Here is a 26,103-nt window from a genome sequence, read left to right on the forward strand (position 1 = left end):
CAGGCGCCCCGAGGAAGCGCCCGCCCCGCCCCCGGCCGCGCAGGCGCCCCGAGGAGGCCCCGCCACCCCTGACCGTGCAGGCGCCCGAAGGAGACCCCACCCCTTCCCTGGACCTCGCAGGAGCCCCGAGGAGGCCCCTCCGACCTCGACCGCGCAGGCGCCCCGAGAAAGCGCCCTCTTCCCCGACCTCGGAGGCGCCCCGAGGAGACCCCGCCCCCGTCCCGTTTCCCGGACCGCGCAGGCGCCCCAAGGAGGCCTCTCCGACACCAATCGTGCAGGCGGCGCTTCCGGGCCAACATGGTGGTGGCGTTGGTGCTGCTGCGCGAGCTCCGCCGGGGCCCGGGCCTGGGGCGGCTGTGGGGCCCAGGCTCGGGCTGGAACCCTACCCTCTCCGCCGGGGCCGGGACGAGGCGACCGTACTTGGCCCACAGGCCTCCGGTGGGTGTCGTCGGGGTCGGAGGCCGAGCCCCGCAGGTAATCCCCCTGCGCGGACCCGGCTTCAGGGGTGGGCCGATTCGCCCTGCGCGGTCGGGCGGGGCGGACGGCGCTGGCCTCGGCCGCTCGCGTAGGTGTTCTATGCCTGTCTTCCCGGCCTAAAAGCAAACCCAGGGGGAATCTCGCCGCCTTCCGGTGGAGCGTATATCACTGCAGGCTCGCACCGAGCGATCCCGTCGGGCGGCCTCCAGCGCCTTCCTACTGCTGGGGGATCCTGAGTGGCGTCGAGCCTGCTGACGTCGCCGGTGCAGACGCTGAGGACCCTGTGAACGGGAAGGCCGGGTCCAGTCGTGCTAAGGGAGGCGTCTCGTTCTGAAAGCAGAACGACCCTGAATCCGTCCTCCCATAACTTGTGAGGGCAATTTAAATTATGACCCTGTGTTCCAGGCTAATGACGACCCGTCCTGAATCTGAGGCAGCTGTGCATTTCTTACAGTTTTTGGTTTTTGCTATTGAGAAGGAAAATAAGTTTTTTAGTCTGACTCTGCTTACTCTGTGAATATAAGGGCCGAAGTAGGCAGTTGACATTTCAGGGCAATGGAACATTACAAATAAATACAAATTTGATTCTTAGAAAAGACTTTTAATAGGAGTTGCTCTGATGTGCCGTGGTGTTGGTGTGACCCTCAGTAATGTTTTTATTTTTCAGAGCTTCCAGTTGCGTCCGCTGTCTCCTGCCTTTGAAAGGATCAGCAGATTATTATTGACACAACACCTAGTTCAGAATCCACTCAAACTCTGGCAACTTTTAGGTATGAATTTACCAAGGAAACACAGAAGCAACAAGGCGGAGGTGGTTTTCTTTACCTTACAAGCAGAGCCTGTGGCATTTGTGTGTTAGGATGATATTGCTAGTTGGACATAGATAGAAAAACAGTATTAAGAAAAATCACCAGAAGGACCTCTGTCTTCCGTTTATTGTGAGCCTTGTGAGATCCACAGTCCTTGGATAATCTGAAATAAAGTTTTGAAAAGGGAGTTTGTCTAAGGTCTGAACAGGTCATTTTTGCTTATACTGTTTTGAGTTGTCTTTTTTTTTTTTTTTTTTTTTTTTTTAAGTCTGGTGTATAGCATTGATTGGGCTGCTTGAAAAAGAGTTTTCATGTTATCTAGCTGGCTCAAAGAACGTTTAATAAGGATCTGCATAATGGCTCCAAATGTTTTATTTCCAGAAGGTAACTAAAAATACACTAAAAATAATTTGCTTTTAAGTAGAGTTGTACTGTTTAATGAAACACTGACATTCTGTGGTTTCTCTTGACCTTAGGTTGAAGGACCTAAGGACTGACACCTGTAATTGCACTCCCCCATTTATCTGATTGGAACAGGAAAAAGTAAAATATTTCAACTCTTAATTTACATCAAGCAGCCTGGTGCCCACATGTGGTCAGGGAGAACGCTGTGCCTGCAGATTGGCAGTGTCAGCAACCCACACATCTGCCTTATTTAAATCTACCCATTTGCCCAGTGGCTCTAGGACAGGAAGCACATGCTTCAGCCCTCCAAAACACCTGATGTTATGTTCAAGTGGCAATCGAGGTCATTTCATCTGTGATTATATTAATTTCTTTGTAAAGAAAGTTATAGTTCAGGGGCTGGCTGTTGGCTCATTTGGTTAGAGCGTGGTGTTCTAACACCAAGGTCAAGGGTTTGAATCCCCATACTGGTCAGCTGCGCAAAAAAATCCCCCAAAAAACAGTTCAGGTCATGATTGTGAGACACTTCCCCCATTTTTATTATTTATTTATTTATTTATATTTTTTGTCTTTTTCGTGACCGTTAAGGGGATCGCAACCCTCGGTGTGGTGTCGCCTGCACCGCGCTCAGCCAGTGAGCGCACAGGCCATTCCTACATAGGATCCGAACCCGCGGCGGGAGTGTCGCTGCGCTCCCAGCGCTGCACTCTCCTGAGTGCGCCACGGGGTCGGCCCTCTTCCCCCATTTTTAAACACTGATTTGTTCAGACTTTGGGCAAGACAGAGCCATTGTGTGAGGAGTGTTATGTCACTTTGTCTTGGTGATTGTGGCAGCTGGGTGGCTGCTGTCGTCACATATGCCAAAGCCACTTATGTTGTTCATTAGTTTAAATTCAATTAAAGTAACTTTATATATTGAAGGAATTGTTCTCCAGCAAACTCAAATTTTCTCAAGTTCATGTTCATAACTAATTCTTATTTTCTCCATTAGGTAATTTAAATAATAAAGATATTTAACTTTATTATTTAAAATAGTTTCTCATTCTAAACCTAGTAAATGCTATGCTAAGAATGATAGAAAGAAGTGCTTTATTATCTCAAATTTGTAAATCTTATGGACGTCGCTTTTCAGATGGTTTCTGTTTCGCTTTGGTTACTTGAGTATATATTGTTCTCTTGTGTGTCTCCCCTGTCGTTGCAAGCCTTGATGGTATATCCTTCCCTCTCCCTTGTAGGTGGTACTTACTATTTTAACACCTCCAGGATGAAGCAGAAGAATAAGGACAGTGATAAATCCAAGGGGAGGACCCCTGAGGATGAGGAAGGTACTGCCTCCTGATGCTCCTGAATGAGCTCCCTGTGCTGTTTTCACATATGTGTTCTCATTTGAGCAAGGTGAAACCACTCTTAGAAGGGTGGAAAGCTAAGCAACCATGCTTGGCTACCCCTGTGCACACCTGCCCCACTTCTATCTCTGGAAGATTGCTGGATCCTTTGTGTCTGTTCTTTTAGAGATGCTTCTGTGGGCACCTTTGCCCCATGTTGTGTTCAGGAATGCCTGCAGATAGGCAGACTTTGTTTGCCTCTGCATGGAAGAGATGACTCTAAGATCTGCCCTGGACTCAGAGTTCTGGGGGTAGGAGGAAGGGACCAAACTTCTTGGCTGAACCACCCCAATACACACCTGGTTAATGTTGCCACTGCCCTGGGCTTGGGAAGCAGCCCCCCAGAGGAGAGTGATGAGGAGCAGAGGATGGTACAGTGATGGGGTCAGGTTACTGTCCACTGTGAGAGTGACCACTATGTGCCAGTTAGTCCCTGCCCTTACTCCAGTGCACAACGACCTCACTTGTGAGATCTAAGAATGTCCTGCCAATCTTAAGTCTCACCTCTGGTCTGGAATTAGGACTCACTTGATAGTGTGAAGGGTGGGGAAATAAAAAGGTAAGTTTGAACTGAATTGCCCCAGTTTCTGAGATCTCTAAGATAAAAGCTGTTTTTCTGCTTTTAGCTGCTTGGAGCTAATACTGGTAATGGAAATTGCTAATCCTTATGAGTGATTAAACTGTGCCTGGTACTGTACTAAGTGATTTGAGAACAGAATTAAATGAGATGAAGTCTGTAAGGTAGCTCTGTTGTTATTCCCTTCTTACACATGAGGAAACTGAGGATTAATCAGAGCCATTGAAAGCCTGCTCTGTGCAGGGTCTCATGAGGGACAGACATGTAGACGTGGTCTCTCTTGTCGGTGGCTGCTGTGTGTGTGGAGAGGGGACCAAGGTGAGAGCCCAGAGGGGGCCGTTTACCCCAGAAGTCAGCGCTGCTCAGAATTGTAGCTCCTGTGAGCTGAGGGGCATAAGGGTTAAAGCCGGCCTCAGAAATGTTTGTTTATTGGACCCTGGAGGACTCACCTCTCACCAGGAATCAGCATTGGCAGACAGGATCCCTGCTCCCCAGCCCTCATTTTTCTAGAAGGGCACAATGGACTTGGAAGCCGAGAGAGGAAGAAACAGCTTCCTGATCAGTTTTTTGGTAATTGTTAAGAGGACTTTTTTCTCCCATGTGACATTTCAGAAAAGTTTTCAGGATGTGGGAATCAGGGTTTGGCTGTTGATTAATTGAATTATTTCTCTGTCATGAACACAGAGGTTCAGCCAGAGTCCACTGTTTTGGGAGTGATGTCCTGGTTGCTTGATTTTCCAGTTTTTACCAGCAGTGCTTTCACTCTGAGGTTCAGAGGAGTTGTGACTCTCCCTTTTAAATCTCTTGAGGGACAGGTCTTAGCTCCTGGGAAGCAGTGCTATGGCCATCAGTTGGACCTGGTTTGAATCTCTCTGGTTTCAGGCTCAGCCTTGGTTTTGTTTAGCTTCTGCAGTGAGTGTCCATACAGACAGTTGTTTACTTCTTAACTAGAATAGTCTGCAGAATTCTTTCACCAGGCTTCTGAATCTTACTGCGTCGTTGTTTTGAACTGGTTTCAGAACTTTTGCTGTGTATTCTTAAGCCTTTCACTGTGTGTCCTTTGACCACGTTTCTTTTAGTACTTAATACACATTTTCATATAAATTTGCTTTGCATATTATACTTTCTCCACCTTCTTGAGGGTGTGGGTTTGGAAATTCCAGTTTTCAGCTAGACTTCTGAGTACCTTTTGCTGACTAAAAAATACATAACCAGTTTTAAAGGTTGAGTTTTTTAATGTTTAGGGAGATTCTGGTTAAGAGTCCTCTGTTCTGGGTCAGACTTAGTTGTGTCTGCTAATAAGTATTAAAGTAAAACTTAAATTCAGCATTTGACAATTAGTGGTTTACTTTCACACTAATAAGCTGTAATTTATCACTGAGATCGTAATTTTCACTTAAAGTCAAGTTTTTAAAAAGGTATATCTTCATGTTCCGAAACATGGCATATCCTTTCCAGCGTGTCGTCCATTTCAGAAGTCTCTAGTCAGGAAGTCCTTTGAGGGGTGGAGGAACAGGATGAGAGCTTGTTCATTAGAAAGTGTGCAGAATTTTGAAGATCAGAAATATGGGAGAGGCTCATATTGGCAGATATTAAAATTATTTTCTCCCCACAAATTAATGTACTGGTTCAGTAATAAGTAGGTAGATTTTTTTTTTTTTTTTGTCTTTTTTGTGACTAGTAAGGGGAGCGCAACCCGTGGCTTGGTGTCGCCCACACCGTGCTCAGCCAGTGAGCACACCGGCCATCCCTATATAGGATCCAAACCCGAACTCGTGGCTGGAGTGCCGCTGCGCACGCAAGTGCCACACTCTCCCGAGTGCGCCATGGGGCTGGCCCATGGGATGTAGATTAATGTAGGTAGATTAATGGAACAAAATAGAAAACCCAGACACAGACTCTAGTTTAAGAATTAGTACATAATAGAGGTGGCATTTTATATGGTGACAGAAAGGATGGAGTATGTAATAAGTGGTGTGGAACTTTTGCTTAGTTATTTGAAAAAAGATTAAATTAGATTTTCATCTTCCATATACCAAAATAAATTCTAAATAGATTAAGTCATTAAATTTAAAATGCAGAATGGTAAAATAATTCAAAGAACTTATGGGGGGAATATTTCTCTGAAATGGGAAAGGCCTTTCTAGGTAAAAAAAGAAGGGGGAAAGGAGGGATTTCAGCAGAGGAAGATTGGTGGGCTCCAGCAGTTCTGCATTCTGCCTTGTGTGTTGCATTACAGTTACTTGTTGTAGTCCTGGCAGGTAGGTGCTCAAGTACATGCTTCTGAAGTTAGATTCTAGGCACAGCTCTTCTGGCAAGCCCTGTGGCACACAGGTGACATGGTCTGTCACTGGCTCCTTGGCTTGCACGCCTTGTCCTGCACCTGCTCGTGTCCAGTGAGGCAGCGGGTGACTGGGTGGGCTCTTCTCCTGCCTTCAAGTGATTGTCTTGTGTTTATTCCATTTTGGGTTGATTTGATTAGAGGGTGGTGCTGGTCATACTGAGGTCAAGCCACCAAAAACCAACAGAAAACACTCACTGGTAAAAAGGAGTGAACTTTTGATACACAGAATAACTCCAGTGAATCTCAAGGTCCTTACACTGAGTGAAAAGAGCCAATACCAAAAGATTGCATTCTGTATCGTTTCTCATTTTTGTATAGAACATTCTCCAAAGACAAAATTACAGAGATAGAGAAAAGATTGGTGGTTGACAGGGGTTAAGGATGGAGGGGCAACCTGAGGGACCCTCATAGTGACAGAATGCTGTGCATCTCAGCTGTGGTGGTGGATACTGGACATACACCTGTGACACCAGCATGTGTGTGTCACACGGGCTGTGTGAGGAAGGTCGGTGGACTGAATAATACATGTTGATGTCCTGGTGTGACATTGCTCATAGTTTTGCAAGATGTTACTTTTGGAAGTACCTGGCAGAGTGGACGAGGGGTATCAGCGTTGTTTCTTACAGCTGTGTATGAAGCCACAGTTCTCTTAGCACCAGGATTTCAACCAGAAAGAGCAGCTGCTGTAGGGCTGGTTGGTTAGTTCAGTTGGTTGGAGCACACCAAGGTCATGGGTTTGGATCCCCATCCTGGTCAGCCTCCCCGACCCTAAAAACGAAATTAGCTCAGAAAGAGCAGCTGCTGAGGCTTCAGCAGCCTCTTGTGGAGGGCGTCTCCACTGTCCCTGTGAAGGATGAGTGCTCTGTGAAGTGGCCCTGCAGTTCTTTTTTTTTTTTTTTTTTCATGACCGGCAACGGATTGCAACCCTCAGTGTCGTGCCCGTACTGGACCGGGACCAGCAACGGGATCGCAACCCTCGGTGTTGCTCCCGCACCTTGCTCAGCCAGTGAGCGTCCGGTCTGTATGTGGGATCCGAACCCTCGGCGGGAGCGCCACCGTGCTTCTCAAGCGGCGCACTGTAGCAGTGCGCCACCGGCCGGCCCCCGAGTTCTTGCAAGTTCCATCACAGGGCTCACTCCAGGGTTATGTCTCCAGTGCCAGAAGGATTTATGAGCCTGAAAACCTGGGTTGGTTCCTGTAGCTGTTTCCTGGAAATTCAGTACCATCAGTAATTTGTCATGAGGTGACTTATTCAGGTGACCTCCTCAACAATGGACATATTTTTCATCTGAAGAGATATTCTGGCGAAAAAACTTGTCAGTGGTCCTGCAGGCCACTGTCCAGTGGATGTACAGCTTGATGCTCAGGAGGGTGCATTTCCTGGGCCCCTCTGGGGACATCAGCATATGGGTATTCAGGCAGGAGAAACTTAAGTTGTAACCCTCAGCTCTCTAGGAGCTTGCAGTTTATTTAAGTAGCCTAAGCAAATGTGTGAGAAGTATGCAGGAAGAACAGACACCTGGAATGTCACGTTCACAAAGACAAATGCAGACAGCAGGTGGAGTGAAGGACAGAGGCAGGTTGAGGCAACTCAGGAGAAGGGTGTCCTGGAGGAGCTGATTGTTGGGCTGCATCTGGAAAGAAGTTAAGGACTTCATGGGAAGGGGATTGGAGGGTCTGTCTTCCAGGTAGAGGGAGTGCCTTTCATATCTGGAGTGTTTAAATGTCATTTTCTATTTACAGTCTCAGGGTCATAGGGCTGGCTAGTTGGCTTGGTTGGTTGGAGCATGGCATTGTAATACCAAGGTCGAAGGTTTGGATCCCCATACCAGCCAGCCTCCAAAAATGAAAAACAAAAAGAGTGGTCTGCAGTCTCGGGGTTAGATTTTGTTGTATCTCCTGTGCCTCCAGTATCTTATCTTCTTGGCCAGTCCTGTAAGTGTCTGGTCTGTGTCTTTGTTTCCTTTTGTCCTCCTAGGACTGGCTTCCACAGTTTCATACCTGGCCAACACTATGGATACATGTGGGGCTTTTAACGGTTGGTTTCCTTAGGCTGAAGTTTTAGAAGTAGAATCTGAGTTAAAGAAACTCCATGCTTTCTACGGCTCTTGATGCATCTTGCTAAGTAGCGTTCAGACTGGGTTGCACTGGTTAGTGCAACCCGAGGATGTGAGCAGGCCATCGGCACTGTGTGGCCTGACCTGACCCCCTGTGACGGCATGTTAGCTTTCCCTGCAGTGCCATGCTCAGTGCCATGCTTGCTGCCGTAGCATCCTCTGTGGTCCTTTCGGCTGCCTTGGTGCCTCATGAGGAAGACTTGTAGGCCAGGAGAGGACTTACTGAAGACCTAAATTATATTTATTTATTTATTTTAAAAAGATGACCGGTAAGGGGATTTCAACCCTTGACTTGGTGTTTTAGTCCATTTTGTATTGCTATAATGGAAATACCTGAGACTGGGTGATTTATAAAGAAGAGAGGTTTATTTGGCTTATGATTCTGGGACAGCTGTATCTGGCACGGGCGTCAGGCTGTTTCTGCTCATGGTGGAAAAGTGGCAGGCAGCTGGAAGGTACAAGCAGATCACATGGCAAGAGGAAGCAAGAGAGAGGAAGTGAGAGAGAGAAGGTGCCAGGGTCTTTTAAACAACAAGCTCTGGCCGGCCCGGTGGCGCACTGCTGTAGTGCGCCACTTGGGAGTGTGGTGGCGCTCCCGCCGAGGGTTCGGATCCCACATACAGACCGGTTCCTGCTCACTGGCTGAGCGAGGCGCAGGAGCAACACCGAGGGTTGCGATCCCGTTGCCGGTCCTGGTCCGGTACAGGGGCGACACTGAGGGTTGCGATCCGTTGCCGGACACGGAAAAAGACAAAAAGAAAAAAAAAAAAAAAAAAAACAACAACAAGCTCTCGTGGGAACTAATAGAGTGAGAACTCACTCTAACATGTACCTTCAGGCTGGCCAGTTAGCCCAGTTGGTTACAGTGCAGCCTTATAACACCAAGGTCACAGGTTCAGATCCCTGTACTAGCCAGCCACCAAAAAAAAAAAAAAATGTACCTTCATATTTTCAAAATGATTGCTATGCCAAACCTTTTTAGTAGGTTTTGTTTGTGGTTTTAAGCTGATTAAAAATTTTCTTGAATTCCTCTGAATTGATCACTGGAGAGGAAGATGGTGCATGGGATGTACCCAGGCCTGGTTGTGTTGCAGCGTGAAGCCACTGGCCAGTGCAAAGTGGAGTGGGTTCACCCACTCTCTCCACCTGTTATTGCACCTGTTGGGGCCTTGGAGAAGTGTCTGCAGGCACAGCTTGTTTTGGGGGTGGTGAAGCCAAGTACATATCCCACCTCAGGGTTTGGCCCTGACCCTCAAACTCACTTTTCATGTGTGTCTTGCTCCGGATTGTGCCTGAGTCTCCAAGTCTCTGCTCTTGCTCCGGGCGGACACATGCAGCAAGAGACAGTAGTATCTTGTGCGTGAATTGCTTGGAGGACTAGTAAATAGCTAAAGCTTTCCTTCCTGAGATGGGTCTGGGCCCATCTTGGGCAGAACTGGAGAAGGGCTGTGCGCACATCTCTCAAAAGCCATCCTTACCCACATGTCAGATGTTTGCCACAGATGCTGGCCACGCACAGGTGACAGCACAAGTTCTCACGGCCTGTCACCTTTCCCTGCTGTGCCTCCTGTATGGGTGGAGGTGATAATGGCCTCCTCAGGGTGTTCATGAGGACTGGGGTAGATGGGAAGCACACAGGATAAAATACGCTGTCTGCCGTCCCTCCCCCAGAGTGAAAGGACGGACTTACTAATTGGTGGTGTGAAGAAAATCATGGCCTGGCCTTGGGTGGGTCACTTTTGGGAGTCCTACCCAGGACTGTCCCCATCGGTGCTCTGGCCAACGTGGCTGTCCTCACTGTCCCCTTCCCCGTGTGCCCTCCTCAAAAGCTTCTCCTCCTATGCTAGGATGCCCCCGAGAGTGCCTACTTCTCTGACTTCTGTGCTGGCTGCTGTCTTGCCTGTAATCACACGCTGCTGCCTGGCTGGCCCCCCTCCCCGGGGGATTTCCTCGTGCCTCAAGAACAGACTGTGCATCTGCTTTCCATCTCGTGGGAACTGAGCTTCATGCTCTCTGTATCTGAAGTAGGGTATTCATAACTGAGCAGTGTGATTTGGGGAAATTTGTCTGATGGTTCTGGTAAAGAGTTGGTCTCTGGGAAAATTCTAGAATCAAATGGTCCCCAATACAAGGGTACTTCAAAAAGTTTATGGAAAGGTCTGTGTTATCTTTTAATTCTATTTTCCCATGAAAATTTTGAAGTTCCCTTGTATATCTTACGTATATTTTTTAGGCTGACATTTCTGGTGGTATATGTCTGTGTTGACTCTCCCTTTTGCCCCTGCCGGTCCAGAGGAGAGGAGACGGAAGGAGCAGGAGGACCAGATGTACCGCGAGCGGCTGCGCACCCTGTTCATCATCGCTGTCGTCATGAGCCTGCTGAACGCCCTCAGCACCAGCGGCGGCAACATTTCCTGGAACGACTTTGTCAATGAGATGCTGGCCAAGGGCGAGGTGCAGAGGGTCCAGGTGGTGCCCGAGAGTGATGTGGTGGAAGTCTACCTGCACCCTGGAGCCGTGGTGTTTGGGCGGCCTGTGAGTGTGGGCAGGGGTGTGGGCTCTGCGGCCATCTCTGGGAGACCTGGAGGCTCGGGCTCACTCCTTTTTCACTCATTCCCCACCCCTTGTTTGTTTGGTCGTTATAAAACATGGGAGTAGCTAGGGATTGAAACTAGGATTCATGAAAGGTTTCTGAACAGTGGCTTACTAAGGTGGAGCTTGAGGAAGACTGTCAGAGAATAGAGAGGTGGGCCCAGGAGAGGCAGCGTTGTCAGCAGATTCCGCATCGAAGCTGGTGAGGTCTGCAGCTTCTGTGGGAGCTGTGAACATAAGGAAGAGGGCATGAGTGACAGGTTGGACCCGTGGTAGTTCCCTGTGTTAAGGGTTTAGGAGACAGCTGCAGGCAGGGGTTGTGCAGGTCAGTCTAGGCCTGTGCGAGGTGTTGGCTGGAAGTCAGAAGAGAGGGTGGCCTTGGCAGAGGGTCACTCAGATGTAGGCGAGTTGGGACAGGAAGTGATCCAAGTGGAAACCTCTCCTAAGCAGTGAGGACACAGTGCAGAAGATGGGCAGAGCGGTGGGGCGAGTGGAGAGACAGGTGGGAGCCAGCCAGCAGAGCGGCCTCAGAGGGTGTCTTGTGCACCTCCCACCGCAGGCGCCCCACTCTGAGAGGTCCCTCATGGTTAGCAATAGAGAGCTGTTTGCTGTAATTTAGTTGGGGTGGTAGGATTAACACATGGATGTTAGATGGTGAGAGTTGAGTTCCAGTGCACTACAGAAAGGAGAGGTGATAAAAGATGCCACCTGTCCCCAAGAGCTCAGTGGCCTGGGCAGGCAATGGGGTTGCAGGTGTCTTGCAGAGCCAGTAGCTGACTTGGGTCCAAGTGATCAAAGGAGACTTGACAGAGGACAAGGGGTGTGAGTTGGCTTCTGGAATCAGACCTTTCGCTCCTGTATCTTGGCACAGCGAAGAGGGTCATTTCTACGCTTTACCCTCCTATGCAGTGGTGATGGCCACGCCAGGTGTTGGAGTGGTCCGAGGCATTGAAAAAGACCAGACCAAACATTTGGGGTCCATTAGGTTAATCCAGTAACTGAGGTCATGGGGTGTTCCAGCCGCCCAGAGCAGGTGGACAGCGCCCTTTGGTGGGCTATTCAGGATGCTGCGTCTAAGGTGTCCATTGCTACTTTTGGCTTTCTGGACACAGGAGGTTTTTTTTTTTTTTTCCTTTTTGTCTTTTTTTGTGACCGGCAACGGATCGCAACCCTCAGTGTCGCGCCCGTACCGGACCGGGACCGGCAACGGGATCTCAACCCTCGGTGCTGCGTCCGCACCTCGCTCAGCCAGTGAGCGGGAACCGGTCTGTATGTGGGATCCGAACCCTCGGCGGGAGCGCCGCCCTGTAGCAGTGCGCCACCGGGCCGGCCCTGGACACAGGAGGTTTTTTTTTTTTTTCCTTTTTGTCTTTTTTTGTGACCGGCAACGGATCGCAACCCTCAGTGTCGCGCCCGTACCGGACCGGGACCGGCAACGGGATCTCAACCCTCGGTGCTGCGTCCGCACCTCGCTCAGCCAGTGAGCGGGAACCGGTCTGTATGTGGGATCCGAACCCTCGGCGGGAGCGCCGCACTGTAGCAGTGCGCCACCGGGCCGGCCCTGGACACAGGAGGTTTCAGACCACCTTATGAGTGGCCGCCTGACCGGCTCGGCTCACTCAGGACCCAGCATAAGATTCTGGACCTGGTATGGAGCCATCTTCCATGGGAAGCACGTGCATCTGCAGGAGGATGTGTTTGTGCTTTGGCAAGCTTCTCTTCCTGAGAAATTCTGGCTGCAGCGAGGTGTCTGATGGTTTCTCTTTCTAGGACTCGCGGGGGATACACTAACTTGCCCTGGGCCCTTGCCGCCAGTCAGCGTGGCCGCCTGTTGGCGTGGCCCTGCGGGCCTCAGGTATGGGCCTGCCTTGCTCTTCCGACTTTTCTTAGGCAAGGCCTGAGGACTGTACAGAGCTGTTTCCCCAGACACAGATACGAGCGTCAGAGGGTCTCCTGAGCCATTGTCATGCATCAGAGATGCGGCAGGTCTATGTCTTCCTTCTAGTTGTTACCTGAGCTACACACGGGAACTCCAACGCCTGTCTAGTCTCCTTGCTTGATTTTTCAGCTGATATACCTGATTTCATTTCGCTGTCCCCTGTCAGAGTTGAGATGGAGGCTACAGGTTCTCCTGCCCCTCCGTAGCCCTAGTGAACAATACTTGTCGTGATGTTTTGAAAAGCCAAAGGAGCCCAGACAAAGGGTGGCACGGGCTCTCGTAACTGCCCTGGTGGATACCTGGGGATTTATTCCCCCAGGTTATTTTAACCTGCAACATTATGCCCAACTTAGGACATGTCATCTGATAAAACAGCTTCCTTAAAGAAACACCTGTTTCTGTGCCATTCCCAACCCAGCATCACCTGGTGACAGTGGTGTCACGTGGATGCATCTCCCACTGTGCTCTACCATGCAGCTGGGTCTGAGGCACACAGCAAACGCCCCCTGTATTCTTAACGTTTTCATATTAGTGGAAAATAGATCTATCGGAAAGTATTTCTATTGAAATTTTCCTTCTCAAATTGTGTTCGAGAAAACTAAAACTTGTCAGGTGGCGCTGCTCTCCATGGCCTGCAGGACTGGGCGTCTATCCTCACCCCTCATGGTCCCCTTTGCTCTCTCCGTAGCGGCTGGCCTTGATGTACCGAATGCAGGTTGCCAATATAGACAAGTTTGAAGAGAAGCTTCGAGCGGCTGAAGATGAGCTGCACATCGAGGTCAAAGACAGGATCCCAGTCTCCTACAAGCGTACAGGATTCTTTGGGAAGTACGTTGGTTGTCTTTGTTGACTCTTGAACTGAGCCTGGCTTGGTTTTGTAATGTGAGAAACAAGTTGCAAACAGAAATCTCAGCTGGCTTTGCCTGAAGTTGACTAGAGTCCCTGTGGGCAGGTGGGCTTAGTGTGGGTTGGGTGACAGGGTGCCGCGAACCTGGTGGGATGTGAGTCTGGGGTCTGTTTTAGTCCCTTGCTTTAGTTGTCTGCGACATCTCTTAATTCATCTCACTGTGGGGTTGCTTTCTTTAACAAATAGGAAATCAGAACAGAAATTGTAGAAACAGGAGTTTACGTAGAACTTCTTGTTTCAGTCTTGAGAGAGAAATGGAGGCACAGGAAGGCTGTTGGGTGGTTATGGGCCATGGAACTTGAGAGTCCTCTTAGGAGGAATAAGTTAATTAGCTTAGGCGCTGATCACTTAATAGCATTGCGGGGACCCACAGTGACTGCAGACGGTAGGTCAGGAGAGGCTTATCGTGGATTTGTAGTCTGACAGGAGGCAGCATGCTAGTGACTAGCGAGCAGGACTTTGAAAACGGTGCACTTCGAGTTCTGCAGCCTGGCCTCTCCTGAAAGCTTGGTGCCCTGAGGCTGTGCTGATGATTTTGTTGTAGCTAAATGTCAACTTCATGTTGAGGGCTGAAGTCTTAGGATTTGCTTTTTTAGCGCTAGCCTTATTCTGCCTTACAAATCGAAACAGACAGCCTTCTTTTGAAAACAAAGTGCATTGAACATATGGAAACCTGCTCTTGCTGGCATCAGCACAAGGCTGTTTAGACAAGGTTGGTTAGCATTTGCACCTGCAATCTGACCATTCGGGAAACTTGAGGAAAGAGGGTAGTTGGTGAGAACCGGACAGGAGGACCCGTTTCCATGACTGTTTTGTTCTGCACATTGGTCTCAGGCATGGGGGTGGCTCTTGTCTCTCTTGGCTTTGTAAGGCACATTTGTCAGTTGTTCAGGTGATGACTTCTCAGCCCATAACTCTCTTTCTCATGCTAGTGCCCTGTACGCCCTGGGGATGACAGCGGTGGGCTTGGCCATCCTGTGGTACATTTTCCGTCTGGCTGGAATGACGGGAAGGGAAGGCGGATTCAGCGCTTTCGTAAGTTGCGCGCATCAGACCTCATTGAGCTCGCGGTCTCAGGAACTCTCTGTGCTTGCCGAGCACAATTCCGTGAATTACAGAATGAGTGCGCAGTGAAAATCAGCCTGCTGCAGAGACCAGCCCAAAGCCCGAACTGGGCAGCTCGTCTTTCCTTCTTGCTGGCTGGCTGGAGGGTGTCCATTAATCACTTGTAACTGAGACCCCTCTCTCCCCGACGTCTGGGATGGCTGAGCCAAGCGAGTGTATAGTGCAATTTATTCTGCAGTTTTTAGATATCAGCTGGGAATGATTTTTTTTCCTTGATTTACTCTACTAGCTTAATAGCTGAGAAAATTTAAAGATTGTATGTATGTACATATTTATTTGATGGCTGGCCTGTAAGGGAATCTGACCAGTGAGTAAACCAGCCAGTCTTAAAGTTGTCTTTAAATGAACAACCTGCGTAGTGCTGGTAACACCAAGGTCCAGTTTGATCCCTGGACTGGCCAGCCACCAAAAAATTAAAAAAACAAAAGAACAGCCTCAATACACTTTTCTTTTTAAAAGATGACCGGTAAGGGGATCTTAACCCTTGACTTGGTGTTGTCAGCACCACACTCTCCCAAGTGAGCTAATTGGCCATCCCTATATAGGGATCCGAACCCTTGACTTGTTGTTATCAGCACCACACTCTCCCAAGTGAGCCATGGGCCGGCCCTACGTCAATACACTTTTAAAGTGCGTTATCACTTATTGTGAAGTGTGGGTGCCCTTGTTTGCTGCCTCTCCCCTCAGGTTGGGCCTGGAGAACACCTCAGCAGGATAGCTGTTGCTCCATGGTTCCACCTGGCTCATGCACATTTCTGTGTCTGTGGCGGAAGACTCACCACCATGTGTGATGGCAGTGTGGTGTTTCATTGTGGGCTGTGCCGTGTTGTATTCAGCCAGTTTCATAATTTGTGCATGTTTTTTTTTTTTTTTCGTGACCGGCAATGGATCGCAACCCTCAGTGTCGCGCCCGTACCGGACCAGGACCGGCAACGGGATCGCAACCCTCGGTGTTGCTCCTGCACCTTGCTCAGCCAGTGAGCGGCCGGTCTGTATGTGGGATCCGAACCCTCGGCGGGAGCGCCACCGCGCTTCCCAAGCGGCTCACTGTAGCAGTGCGCCACCGGGCCGGCCCTTGTGCATGTTTTTGACTTTATTTTAGTTGTATTAAGTAATACTGTGATGTATTCCACGCACATGCATCTTCTGAATGCCTGCCTGATGACGTGCCTACGCGTCTTCCTAAAAATAGGGTCTGGTCAAAGGACAAGCCCCCGATCAGGTGCTTCTTAGCCTTGCCCATCACTCTCCAGTCACTAATTAACATTTCTGCCGAGGGCCGGCCCGGTGGCGCACTGCTACAGTGTGCCGCTTGAGAGTGTGGCGGTGCTCCCGCCGAGGGTTCGGATCCCACATACAGACCGGCCGCTCACTGGCTGAGTGAGGTGCAGGCGCAGCACCGAGGGTTGTGATCCTGTTGCCGGTCCCGGTCCAGTATGGGCGCAATACAGAGGGTTGCAATCCGTTGCCGGACACGAAAAAGACAAAGAGGAAAAAAAAAAAAAAATTTCTGCCGAGACTCCCCAGTACTACTCACGCATTACTTTTATAGTCAGAAAAAGACATTATATAGCAGGGGGAAAAATCATATAGAAAAATGAGATAGTTTGTGCAAAAGATGTTAAGATAGTTTGTGTGAGAGAGTTTCTTTTTTTTTTATAAGACAACTTGTCAGATAACTTTGTCACTAATTATTGACGTAAAACAAACATTGCCACATGTATGTCTGAGGAGTGACTGGTGAGCCACATCTGTGGGCACTGGTCCTCCAGGACTGTGGGAAGAGAGTAATCCGTGCAGGCCTGGGGGGTTGGGGGGTTGTGGGGCTGTGGTGTTGTGGTGTTGAGGCAGCTCAGATGCGACAGGCTGAACCTCCACTGTGGAGCTTCCGATCCCCTGCCATGTTGGGGGTGCACAGCCCCTGCCCTTCGTTCTTCCTGCATAGAACCAGCTTAAGATGGCTCGCTTTACAGTGGTGGAGGGGAAGATGGGCAAAGGAGTCAGCTTCACGGATGTGGCAGGAATGCATGAAGCCAAACTGGAAGTCCGAGAGTTCGTGGATTATCTGAAGGTGAGAGCCCCATGTGGTGGCAGAGAGATGTGGGCAAGCAGCCAACATCCTGGGGTCAGACACCACGGGGACAGGGGTTCCATTGATCAAGTGTTGTGAGTTCAGTGGTCACCTCCCCAGCCCCCTGCTGCTGAATACAGCTGCCAGCAGCACAAGCTCAGTGCACAGCTGTCCAGCAGAGCAGAGGGGTTGTGATGTCCATCTCTGATTGGTCCATCGCTGTCTTGGAATCCTGGTCCCCAGGGAAGCTCCACGCTTTTTCCAGAACCACTTGAATTGTAGCCAGTTCATGACAATTCGTGAGCCGCCCTCCATGTGAGTCACTTCTTTGAGACTTTGGGAAACCCTGAGTGGTTAGCGCCACACTCTCTGCTGCTGCCTAGAGCCCAGAACGCTTCCTTCAGCTTGGCGCCAAGGTCCCCAAGGGTGCGCTGCTGCTCGGCCCTCCTGGCTGTGGGAAGACCCTGCTGGCCAAGGCGGTGGCCACAGAGGCCCAGGTGCCGTTCCTGGCAATGGCTGGCCCAGAGTTCGTGGAGGTCATTGGAGGTAGGTGTTGGTTGGGGGCTGTGGACAGGCTCGACTGACCTCATGTCTGGGCTGGTTCTCCTTTTGCATGTCTTTCCTCTGGTGGCCGAGTTGAACAGGAAATGGGGGTAGAAAAGGACAATTGAAATCCAAGTCACAGAAGCCTTGCACTCAGGTGGTGAAGTGGGTGGCAGTTGGGTGCTTTGAAGGCTGGGCAGCCAGGATGGTGAGCGGCTGCTGTGAGGGACTGCCTGGGCAGCCCCCACCAGGAGCAACCAGTGCTGCTGTTTGCAGGGAGCAGACCTGTTTAAGTTTAGTTGTCCTCAGTGGACACCTTCACCTGATCCCAGCACAAGCATAGGATTTGTTTCCCATTTTCTGTCCATTTCCTGACTCTGTGTGTGTCCCCGCAGGCCTTGGTGCTGCCCGTGTGCGGAGCCTCTTCAAGGAAGCCCGCGCCCGGGCCCCCTGCATAGTGTACATCGATGAGATTGATGCTGTAGGCAAGAAGCGCTCTACCACCATGTCTGGCTTCTCCAACACCGAGGAGGAGCAGACACTCAACCAGCTTCTGGTTGAAATGGACGGTCAGTGCCCTGCTGCCCATCCCTCCCCCTATCTGAGAACAGTCACCTTCCAGTGGGAGGCAGCTGCTTGCGTTCACTGTTTCTGCATCTTAAGCCGTTGTGCGCAGGAGTGTTGCTTATCCCCACCTGCTGTAGGTGAGGCCGGTATCAGCACACAGAGAGCTGTTTTCTCAAAATAACAAGAAACAAGTCCTCTTGCTGCCCTCAACAAACACGGCTTTAATTTTAAAAAGTAATAAAAAGGCAAGAGTGAATAAAAGAAAAAACTAGGAATGTGAATGGTAGGTCACAGAGTGGCAACACCTCTCGGTTTTCCGTGAGCATGTGGCTTGCGCGATTGAGTGTGTCTGGGTGGCAGCGGCCCCAGTCTGAGGCCAAGTGGAGTGTTGGGACACTGTGATGAGGGAAGGTGCTGAGCTGTGAGCCCTGGACAGTCACTTCTGGTCTGGCTCCAGCACAGTAGAGGTGACATGGATTTGTTTTTCTTTTGAGTGACTTTTGTAAGGTTGTTTTGGAGGGTGAATATTGTGGTAAAGTGTTCATACGTCATAAAATTTACCATTTTAACCATTTTAAGTTCAGGGGCATTAACGACATTCACACTGTTGTGCATCTGTCTCCAAAACTTTGTCATCAACCCAAATGGAAGCTCGGTACCCGTTAGACAGTAACTTCCCACCCTCTGTTCCATGTTCTGTCTCTGTGGATTTGATGACTCTAGGGACCTCACATAAGTGGAATCATACAGTGCTGTCTTTTTGTGACTGCACAATGTCTTCAAGGCTTGTCTGTGCTGTATCAGGTGTCTGAACTTCCTTTCTAAGGCTACATGACATCCCCACTGTGTGTGTGGACCACATCCTGTGTATCCATTCGCTTATCAGTGGACACTGAGCTACTGTGAATCCTGCTGTGTGAATGTGGGTACAGATATCTCTTCGAGTCTCTGCTTTGTAAATCCATTTTCATTATTTATTTATTTTTTTTTTTCCCTTTTTGTCTTTTTTCGTGTCCGGCAACGGATCGCAACCCTCAGTGTCGCGGCCGTACCGGACCGGGACCGGCAACGGGATCGCAACCCTCGGTGCTGCGTCCGCACCTCGCTCAGCCAGTGAGCGGGAACTGGTCTGTATGTGGGATCCGAACCCTTGGCGGGAGCGCCGCCGCGCTCCCAAGCGGCGCACTGTAGCAGTGCGCCACCAGGCTGGCCCTTCATTATTTATTTTAAAATATTTATTATTGTTTTGTTTTGTTTTTTGGCAGCTGGATAGTATGGGATCCAAACCCTTGACTGGTGTTATAACACCGCCCTCTAACCAGCTATCCTAGATCATTTGTTTATTTTTAATTTTTATTGAATGAAAATTGATTATACATATTTTGGGTGTTCAATGTTGAGATATGTTGATCAAATCAATATTACTAGCATATATATTGTGAGAAATCATTCTTTATGCCCCTTGTCCAATCTCACCCTACCCTTCTCACCCTCTCCCCTCCTCCCTCTAATTACCTTAGATTTGTTCTCTCCTTCTGAAAGAATAATGGTTACTCTGTTGATTTGCTGCCTAGATGATCTGTCCAATGCTGAGAGGTGTGATCAGGTCCACCAATATTATCATAGAGCAGATGCCGCTTCTGTCACTGTGGAATGGGCTTTATGGAGAGAGACATCCTCTTCTTTATCTCTGCTGGCGACTCTCCTTCTGCCAATGCACTCCAGTGGCTGGTGGGCCATCTGCATGGTGGTTGTGACGTCTAGCCACTTTTGCGGCAGCCGTGGTTATTGTGGTGGCTGTCGTGGGCCACCCACATGGAGGTGATGTTTTTGGCATGCTCCTTGGCGCTGGCGGTGTGCCTTGTTGTGTGTGGGGGATCTGGTCCCTGGTTCCCAGCTCCATCCCTCAGGTCCCTGGGCGGGACCTGAGGTGCTAGCATGGTGTGCCTGTTTGTGGGAGGGGGTTCCGGTCTCCTTCTCCATGCCTTGGGTCCCCGGGCAGGCCCCGAGGTGCTGGTGGTGTGCCTGGTTGTGTGTGTGTGGGGGGGTCCGGTCCCTGACTCCATGCCTTGGGTCCCCTGGCAGCCCCCAAGGTGCTGGCGGTGTGTCTGAGCTGGAACTACTTTTTTTGTCCTTTGCTTACTCCTAAGGTGGGGAACTTTCTATGGGGACCAGTACTTGAGCTCTGTGGTTGAGCTAAATTGCTGCTTTGCTGCTGCTTCCCTAGGGAAGGCTTTTTGTGCAGTACAGGTTATAGTAGTTGACTTTACAGGTACTTCTGGCTCTCCAGAGACTTGGTGCACCTGGGTTGTATAGTAACTTTGATCTGGGCCTGAGTCTTTTCATCAAACTGCACACCATACAATTCTATATTCCTGATCAGTCTCCTCTGAGTGGTCCTACGTTGATAGGGGTACAGATCAGCTGTCCTTGCTATGCCCCAGTGTTCCTCCAGTGGACCCATCTCTCCCACTGCCTGTGCTGCAAACACTTCCTGTGGGATGGGCTGTGCATCAGTCCATTGTGATGACTCACCGGCCTCTGAGTGGCTCCAGTTTTTCAGTTGTTGTGGTGCCTCGCTCCTATGTGGTCCCACGGGAACCATGTTAGTAGTCCTGCTGGCCCCGGGGGCCACCAAAGCCCTTTTCTCCCCTGCCACCTCCAAGCAACCTTATCTGATGGGCACAGCTGTGGCTTTTGCTGGCTCCTGCTCCGTGTGCTCAGCAGTTCCAGCCTTGAAGTGTCCACGGCATGAAATGGTCAGAGCAGTTTTTTCTCTCTCATTTTGGCTTCTCCCGCTTTCATGCACTCCATAGGTCTCTCCTCCTCTTCCCCTGAGCTCTAGTGGCCCCAGAGCTTCGTTGTTGTTGCTTTTTTATACAGCCGTAAATTGGTTGATTTCTGGGAGAGAGTGACGCTGGGGACTGTCTATTCTGCCATCTTGACCAGAACTCCCAATTATTTATTTATTTATTTATTTATTTATTTTTTGTCTTTTTCCGTGTCCGGCAACGGATCGCAACCCTCAGTGTTGCCCCCGTACCGGACCGGGACCGGCAACGGGATCGCAACCCTCGGTGCTGCTCCCGCGCCTCGCTCAGCCAGTGAGCGGGAACCGGTCTGTATGTGGGATCCGAACCCTCGGCGGGAGCGCCGCTGCACTCCCAAGTGGTGCACTCTCCAGTGCGCCACGGGGCCGGCCCAGTAAATCCATTTTTTTTTTTTTGTCTTTTTTTTTTTTTACTGACCGGTAACAGGATCGCAACCCTCGGTGTCGCGCCCGTACCGGGGACCGGCAACGGGATCGCAACCCTCAGTGTTGCACCCGCACCGTGCTCAGCCAGTGAGCGGGAACTGGTCTCTACATGGGATCCGAACCCTCGGCGGGAGCGCCGCTGCACTCCCAAGTGGTGCACTCTCCAGTGCGCCACGGGGCCGGCCCAGTAAATCCATTTTTAACTTTGGTTTTCCTTAATCCAAATTCTAGTTACATCTTAGGTATTGTAGATTAGGGAGAAACTTTTTTCCCAAAGTACTTTTGGTTCTAAGAAAACCATATTTTTCTGTTTTCCTCTTTTATTTACTTATTTTGTGTGTATCAATCAATCAATATTTATTTATTTTATTGGTTATGTATATTCATGGGGAACAAAGCTGTCACCACTTATGCCCAAAATGTGATGGTCAGATCAGTACTATCAACATGTCCATTACCACAAATTGAGATTGTTCCCTGTGTCTCCCACTCAATTAATCCCCCCCCCCAATTTCCCTCTTTAAAGTTTTGCTTGCTTTTTGGAATAGTGTGTCTATTAGATAGCATATATACAGTAGAGTTTTGATTGTACATGACTAAGGGTGAAACTTTTTTTAACCTCTCATTTTGAAGTAATTTTGGACTTACAAAAGTATTGTGAAACAGTCAAAGTGTTCCTTTGTGCCCTTCCCAAGCTTCCCAAAGGCTGACCGCGATGGCAGTACACTGTGCTGGTCAGCACCAGGACATGCTGTCTGGGGCTGATCCACAGAACTGCCCCAGAGCTGTCTGAGGCTGCCTCATCACACCAAGGTGCTTTTTCTGGTTCCGGATCCAGGCCAGCCTCACATGCTACATCTGTTGTCCTGGTTCCTTGGTCTCTTGCAGTCTTGGGTCATCGTTTGGTCTTTCTTTATCTTTCGTGACCATGACCCTTGTTACAGGTCAGTCACTTTAAAGAACATCCTCTTGGTGAGGCTGTGAAATGTCCTCAAGGTCAGGTCACATAGTGCGTTTTGGCAGGAATGGTGTGGCGGTGATGTGGCACCCCTTGTGGCCGTGGTGCTGCTGCGCCTTGTCCCTGGTGGTGGTCTCTGCTGAGGGGCTTGGCCCTTTCCCAGCTCATGTCTCATCTGGGTGCCAGCCAAGTGCCTCCCCTGAGCCATGGAGAAAGCATGTGGGAGCCTCTTGTGAGCACTGTAAACTCTGTGGGCTTGAGATTACGGGACAGCTCCCAGCGATGGTGAGGAAAAGGCCGCGTTGCTGCAATGTTACAAGAGGACAGTCTGTATCTGGAGCTCTGGCCTCTGTCTCACTTGTCGTCCAGTTGTCCGTCAGTATGCTCGTTTGGGGATGTAACACACACAGCTGCCTTCCATGCTGAGATCAAGCACTCGTGGGAGTGAAGTTTCCAGGAAACTGATATCTTCAGAGATGTGGATCGAGCAGGTTCAGATTCTGATATTGCTGTTGAGATACACCCCTTGGAGATGAGGTCCTCCAAGGAACCTCCAGGGACCCTCCAAGGGCGCTTTCCAGGCCAGACTATAGGGTCCCTGGGCATTCAAGCTGTGCACGGTGCTCCCTCTTCTGGCGGAATGTGTGCTGGATGTGCTCCGGCTGCTGCCCTCCCTCCTCCACTGCCAAATGCCAGGTGAGCTGCACCTGCTTATCCAGCATTGGTTTTTCTGCTTTTCAAAAGGTATCTTCTGAAGTCTCCAGCTGCATGGCATCGCTTCTCTTTTGAGCTTTAAATGGTCTCTTGGGTGGTGTGTGGCCTTCAGTACGGCTTTGATTCTTGCTTCTGGAGGTTACTCAAGGACAGGCAGGTGGTTTTGGAGTCCTGAAGAAATCTGGAAAACCCCTCAGGATCTGGACACAAGGGTCTCCTGACCCTTGGCAGAACAGTGGACCTGGAGGCCACAATGGTGGCTGCAGGGTGCAGATGTGCTGACATCATCCCTTCAGCTGTGATCGACGATGCTCTGAAACCAGCACCGTGTGGATAGATGTCACTGTCCTCTCAGATGGCAGATTTTAACAGCAGCTTCTGGCTGTCTCTTTACAAGAATGACTTTTGGGGCCGGCCCCGTGGTGCACTCGGGAGAGTGTGGCGCTAGGAGCGCAGCGATGCTCCCGCCGCGAGTTCGGATCCTATATAGGGATGACCGGTGCACTCACAGCGCTCACTGGCTGAGCACGGTGCAGCCGGTCTCAAAAAGGACAAAAAAAAAAACAAAAAAAAAAAACAAGAATGACTTTTGTAATGTCAGTTGGACCAAAATGGAAGAGAAGTCTTCTGAAACTCATCAGAGGACTAGTTGACCATCCAAACCCTTCACTGATAATGACAGTGGGTGGTTTTCATGCTGCCTTGGGACTGCCACAGATGCTTCATCAAAGTGCTGCAAGAGGGAGCAGGTATGCCCATGGAAGTGTGGAAGGACCACGCAGGCTCACACCAGGCCCCTCTTGTCTATGCTGTGGCTTTCTGGTTCGTAACGTGAAGTTGAGCTACATAACATCACCCTTTGAATCTGTGACCTTCTGCGTGCTGACCGGGCGTCCTTGCGGGTGAGGAGACCGACTTCTGTGGCTTTTACTTAACTGAACACATAGGGTCACTTGAAGACAGACCACCTTTTTGGGTAGACTTGAGCCTTCCGGGAAGCATTTATTGGATGATATCTTCCTCTGAGCCAGACATTTCTATTCTATCATAAAAATAGCTGCTTCCATACCAGCACCCGCTCATGCCTGAAGACTCGCTGACTGAAGGCCTCTTGTTGAGTTGGGCCAGCACCAAACAAGTCCCTTTGTGCAGAGTCACAGTTGTGCCTTCTCAGCACTTCAGAGGCCTCTGAGGCGAGCGCCTCAGTTGCTTCCTTGGGAAACACGGTTTCTGTGTCATTGGAGTGTGGGGGGTGGAGCAGATGCCATGCTGGTCATGGGAAAAACTCACCAAAGAAAAGGGAAATCCCAGTCTTGTGGTTAGGCCTCAGCACAGTGGTATCAACCACCTGCGGGACCTGCAGACCCATGCAGGACGGGCCTTGGTCAGGACACTGTCTGCCCTTGCCCAGTCGCCTGTCCACAGTTGCACTGGCAGAAGGAAGACTGTGTGCTGGAGTATCCTCCTGTGATGAGCATCCCGGTCCAAGTTCCTGTGTCAAGTTCCTGTATTAGAAAACCGTAACTGGGGAGTATGAACTCTGATTTTGCACGAAGTCATAAGCAAGTCCTGACAGTTTATGTGGGCTTTTCTTAGGTACGGTTTTCCCCAAATAGTGGGAGCGAAGCAGACTAGCCCTGACCTGCAACTGCTTAGCCAGTCATGAAATAGACTGCTTTAAAAATGTTATGCTGTGGGCTGGCCCGTGGCTCACTTGGGAGAGTGTGGTGCTGACAACACCAAGTCAAGGGTTAAAATCCTCTTACTGGTCATCTTTAAAAAAAAAAAAAAAAAAATTATGCTGTGACTCTTCTTTTTTTAAAAAACATTTAATTTATGGTAAAGGAAGCAATACATAGCCTGATCTTGGTGGTGTTTGCCGTGGGCTCCTTCGTGTCCAGCAGCTCTGGGTGGGAGTGCTGAGCAAGGGCCTGGGACACAAGTCCTGGTGTCCGTGTGACATCCCACCCCTGTCATCTTGGCGGCAGTGGATGTCTGGAGCACAGCTGTGTCCTGGAAGCCTTTGGATTGCCAGAGTTCTTCTCACATGAGTCCTGCCAGGTGGGTAGGTGGCCACTAACAGAGGAGGAGATTTAGGCACAGAGGCTGGGATGAGGTGGGCGATGCTCTCTCAGAGAGCTCATTAGGGGTCACTGCCATTGCTGCCCAGGGCAGACTGTGGGCCAGCACCCCAGGCGACTCCATGGGGTGGCCAGACCTGAGGCACTTGGGCTGCTCTGGTGGTTTTCAGAGTGTGTCCTCCAGACCAGCAGTGTCAGCCTTGCTGGGAGCATGTCAGAGACGGCTTCCTGGCCGCATCCCAGACTTGGGGTCAGAAGTGCACCTCTGGTGGGGGCAGCTGCTCTAGGTGGGGGTTTGCTGCTGTCCTGGGGCCTGGCACAGAGAGAAGTGACCGCAGAGCACGCACACCCTCCACCCACCTGCAGGCAGAGGCGGCCCCTGCCCTACTCCTTGTCAAGTCCTGCTTGTCAGTCATGATAAAAAATTAGAAAACCCTGGACGAGACTCTCCAGGGCCTGAGGGAGCATGCAGCAGTGTGCTGTCATTCCAACCTGAAGAGCCTCTGGAGCACCTGCTCATGGCCAGGGCAGGGAAGCCACTGCCCCTGCCCTCTGTCCTCTCAGGTGGCGTACGTGGTATGAGGTTTTCACTGCCAGGTAGAAGGTCTCAGGCCCTGGGGGATGAGGGGCAAGGTCTGGCTTCATCTGCAGCTCTACCTCGCCTCTAATGGGCCACTGCTGGTGTCCTTCACATGCATATGTGATGGGAGAGAAGGGCAGGGCTCTGATCCAGAATGTCTCCAGACACCGTCACATGTCCCCTGGCAAGATGAGGACATCTGCTTCACAGGAGTGCTAGCTGCTCTCGCCTCCAGGGCACTCATCCAGGACAGGACTTCTGGAGGTGAGGCTGCACACAGCTGGTCTCATTCATCCTCAGGAGGAATTGGCCTGCCTATTCGCTGGCTGCTGCCTTATGCACCAGGGGTGATAGACTAGCAGTCCTCACTCTCCATGAGGGCCCGACCTAGCCCTGGACACTGACACTTGTGCAGAGACTGGGAAGATGCCATGGGACCACAGGAGAACTTGAGAATTGTGGGCTGTTTTCTAAGTGGGTAGTTTTTTTACTGTTGAGTTTTGAATGTTTCCTATATATTCTGGATACTAATCCTTTGTCAGGTGTGTGGTTTGCAAATACTTTCTCTCCCTCTGTAGCTTGTCTTTTCATCCTCTTAACAGGGTCTTGAGCAAAAGTGATTGATTTTCATGAGGTCCAGTATAATTTTTGCTTTT

The 26,103-nt window shown here is 50.2% G+C and overlaps 1 protein-coding gene across 4 annotated transcripts in view; it reads left to right on the plus strand.

Annotated features, from left to right (window-relative positions):
* Positions 1-137: 137 nt before the first annotated feature.
* The window catches only part of SPG7 (spastic paraplegia 7 (pure and complicated autosomal recessive)), a 42,305-nt gene continuing 16,339 nt past the window's right edge, over positions 138-26,103 (plus strand). For 3 of the 4 annotated variants that reach the window (XM_008563392.1, XM_008563402.1, XM_008563407.1), the window contains exons 1-9: positions 138-474; positions 1,145-1,247; positions 2,927-3,016; positions 10,408-10,649; positions 13,334-13,473; positions 14,485-14,587; positions 16,623-16,748; positions 17,132-17,294; positions 17,687-17,860. In XM_008563392.1, the coding sequence (XP_008561614.1) occupies positions 298-474; positions 1,145-1,247; positions 2,927-3,016; positions 10,408-10,649; positions 13,334-13,473; positions 14,485-14,587; positions 16,623-16,748; positions 17,132-17,294; positions 17,687-17,860 (1,318 nt within the window). In that variant the 5' untranslated portion in view covers positions 138-297. The remainder of the gene's footprint in view (positions 475-1,144; positions 1,248-2,926; positions 3,017-10,407; positions 10,650-13,333; positions 13,474-14,484; positions 14,588-16,622; positions 16,749-17,131; positions 17,295-17,686; positions 17,861-26,103) is intronic. The other variant, XM_008563398.1, reaches the window with a different exon arrangement.

The sequence above is a fragment of the Galeopterus variegatus genome, unplaced genomic scaffold (genome assembly GCF_000696425.1).
Source record: "Galeopterus variegatus unplaced genomic scaffold, G_variegatus-3.0.2 Scaffold174, whole genome shotgun sequence".
Lineage (NCBI taxonomy): Eukaryota > Metazoa > Chordata > Mammalia > Dermoptera > Cynocephalidae > Galeopterus > Galeopterus variegatus.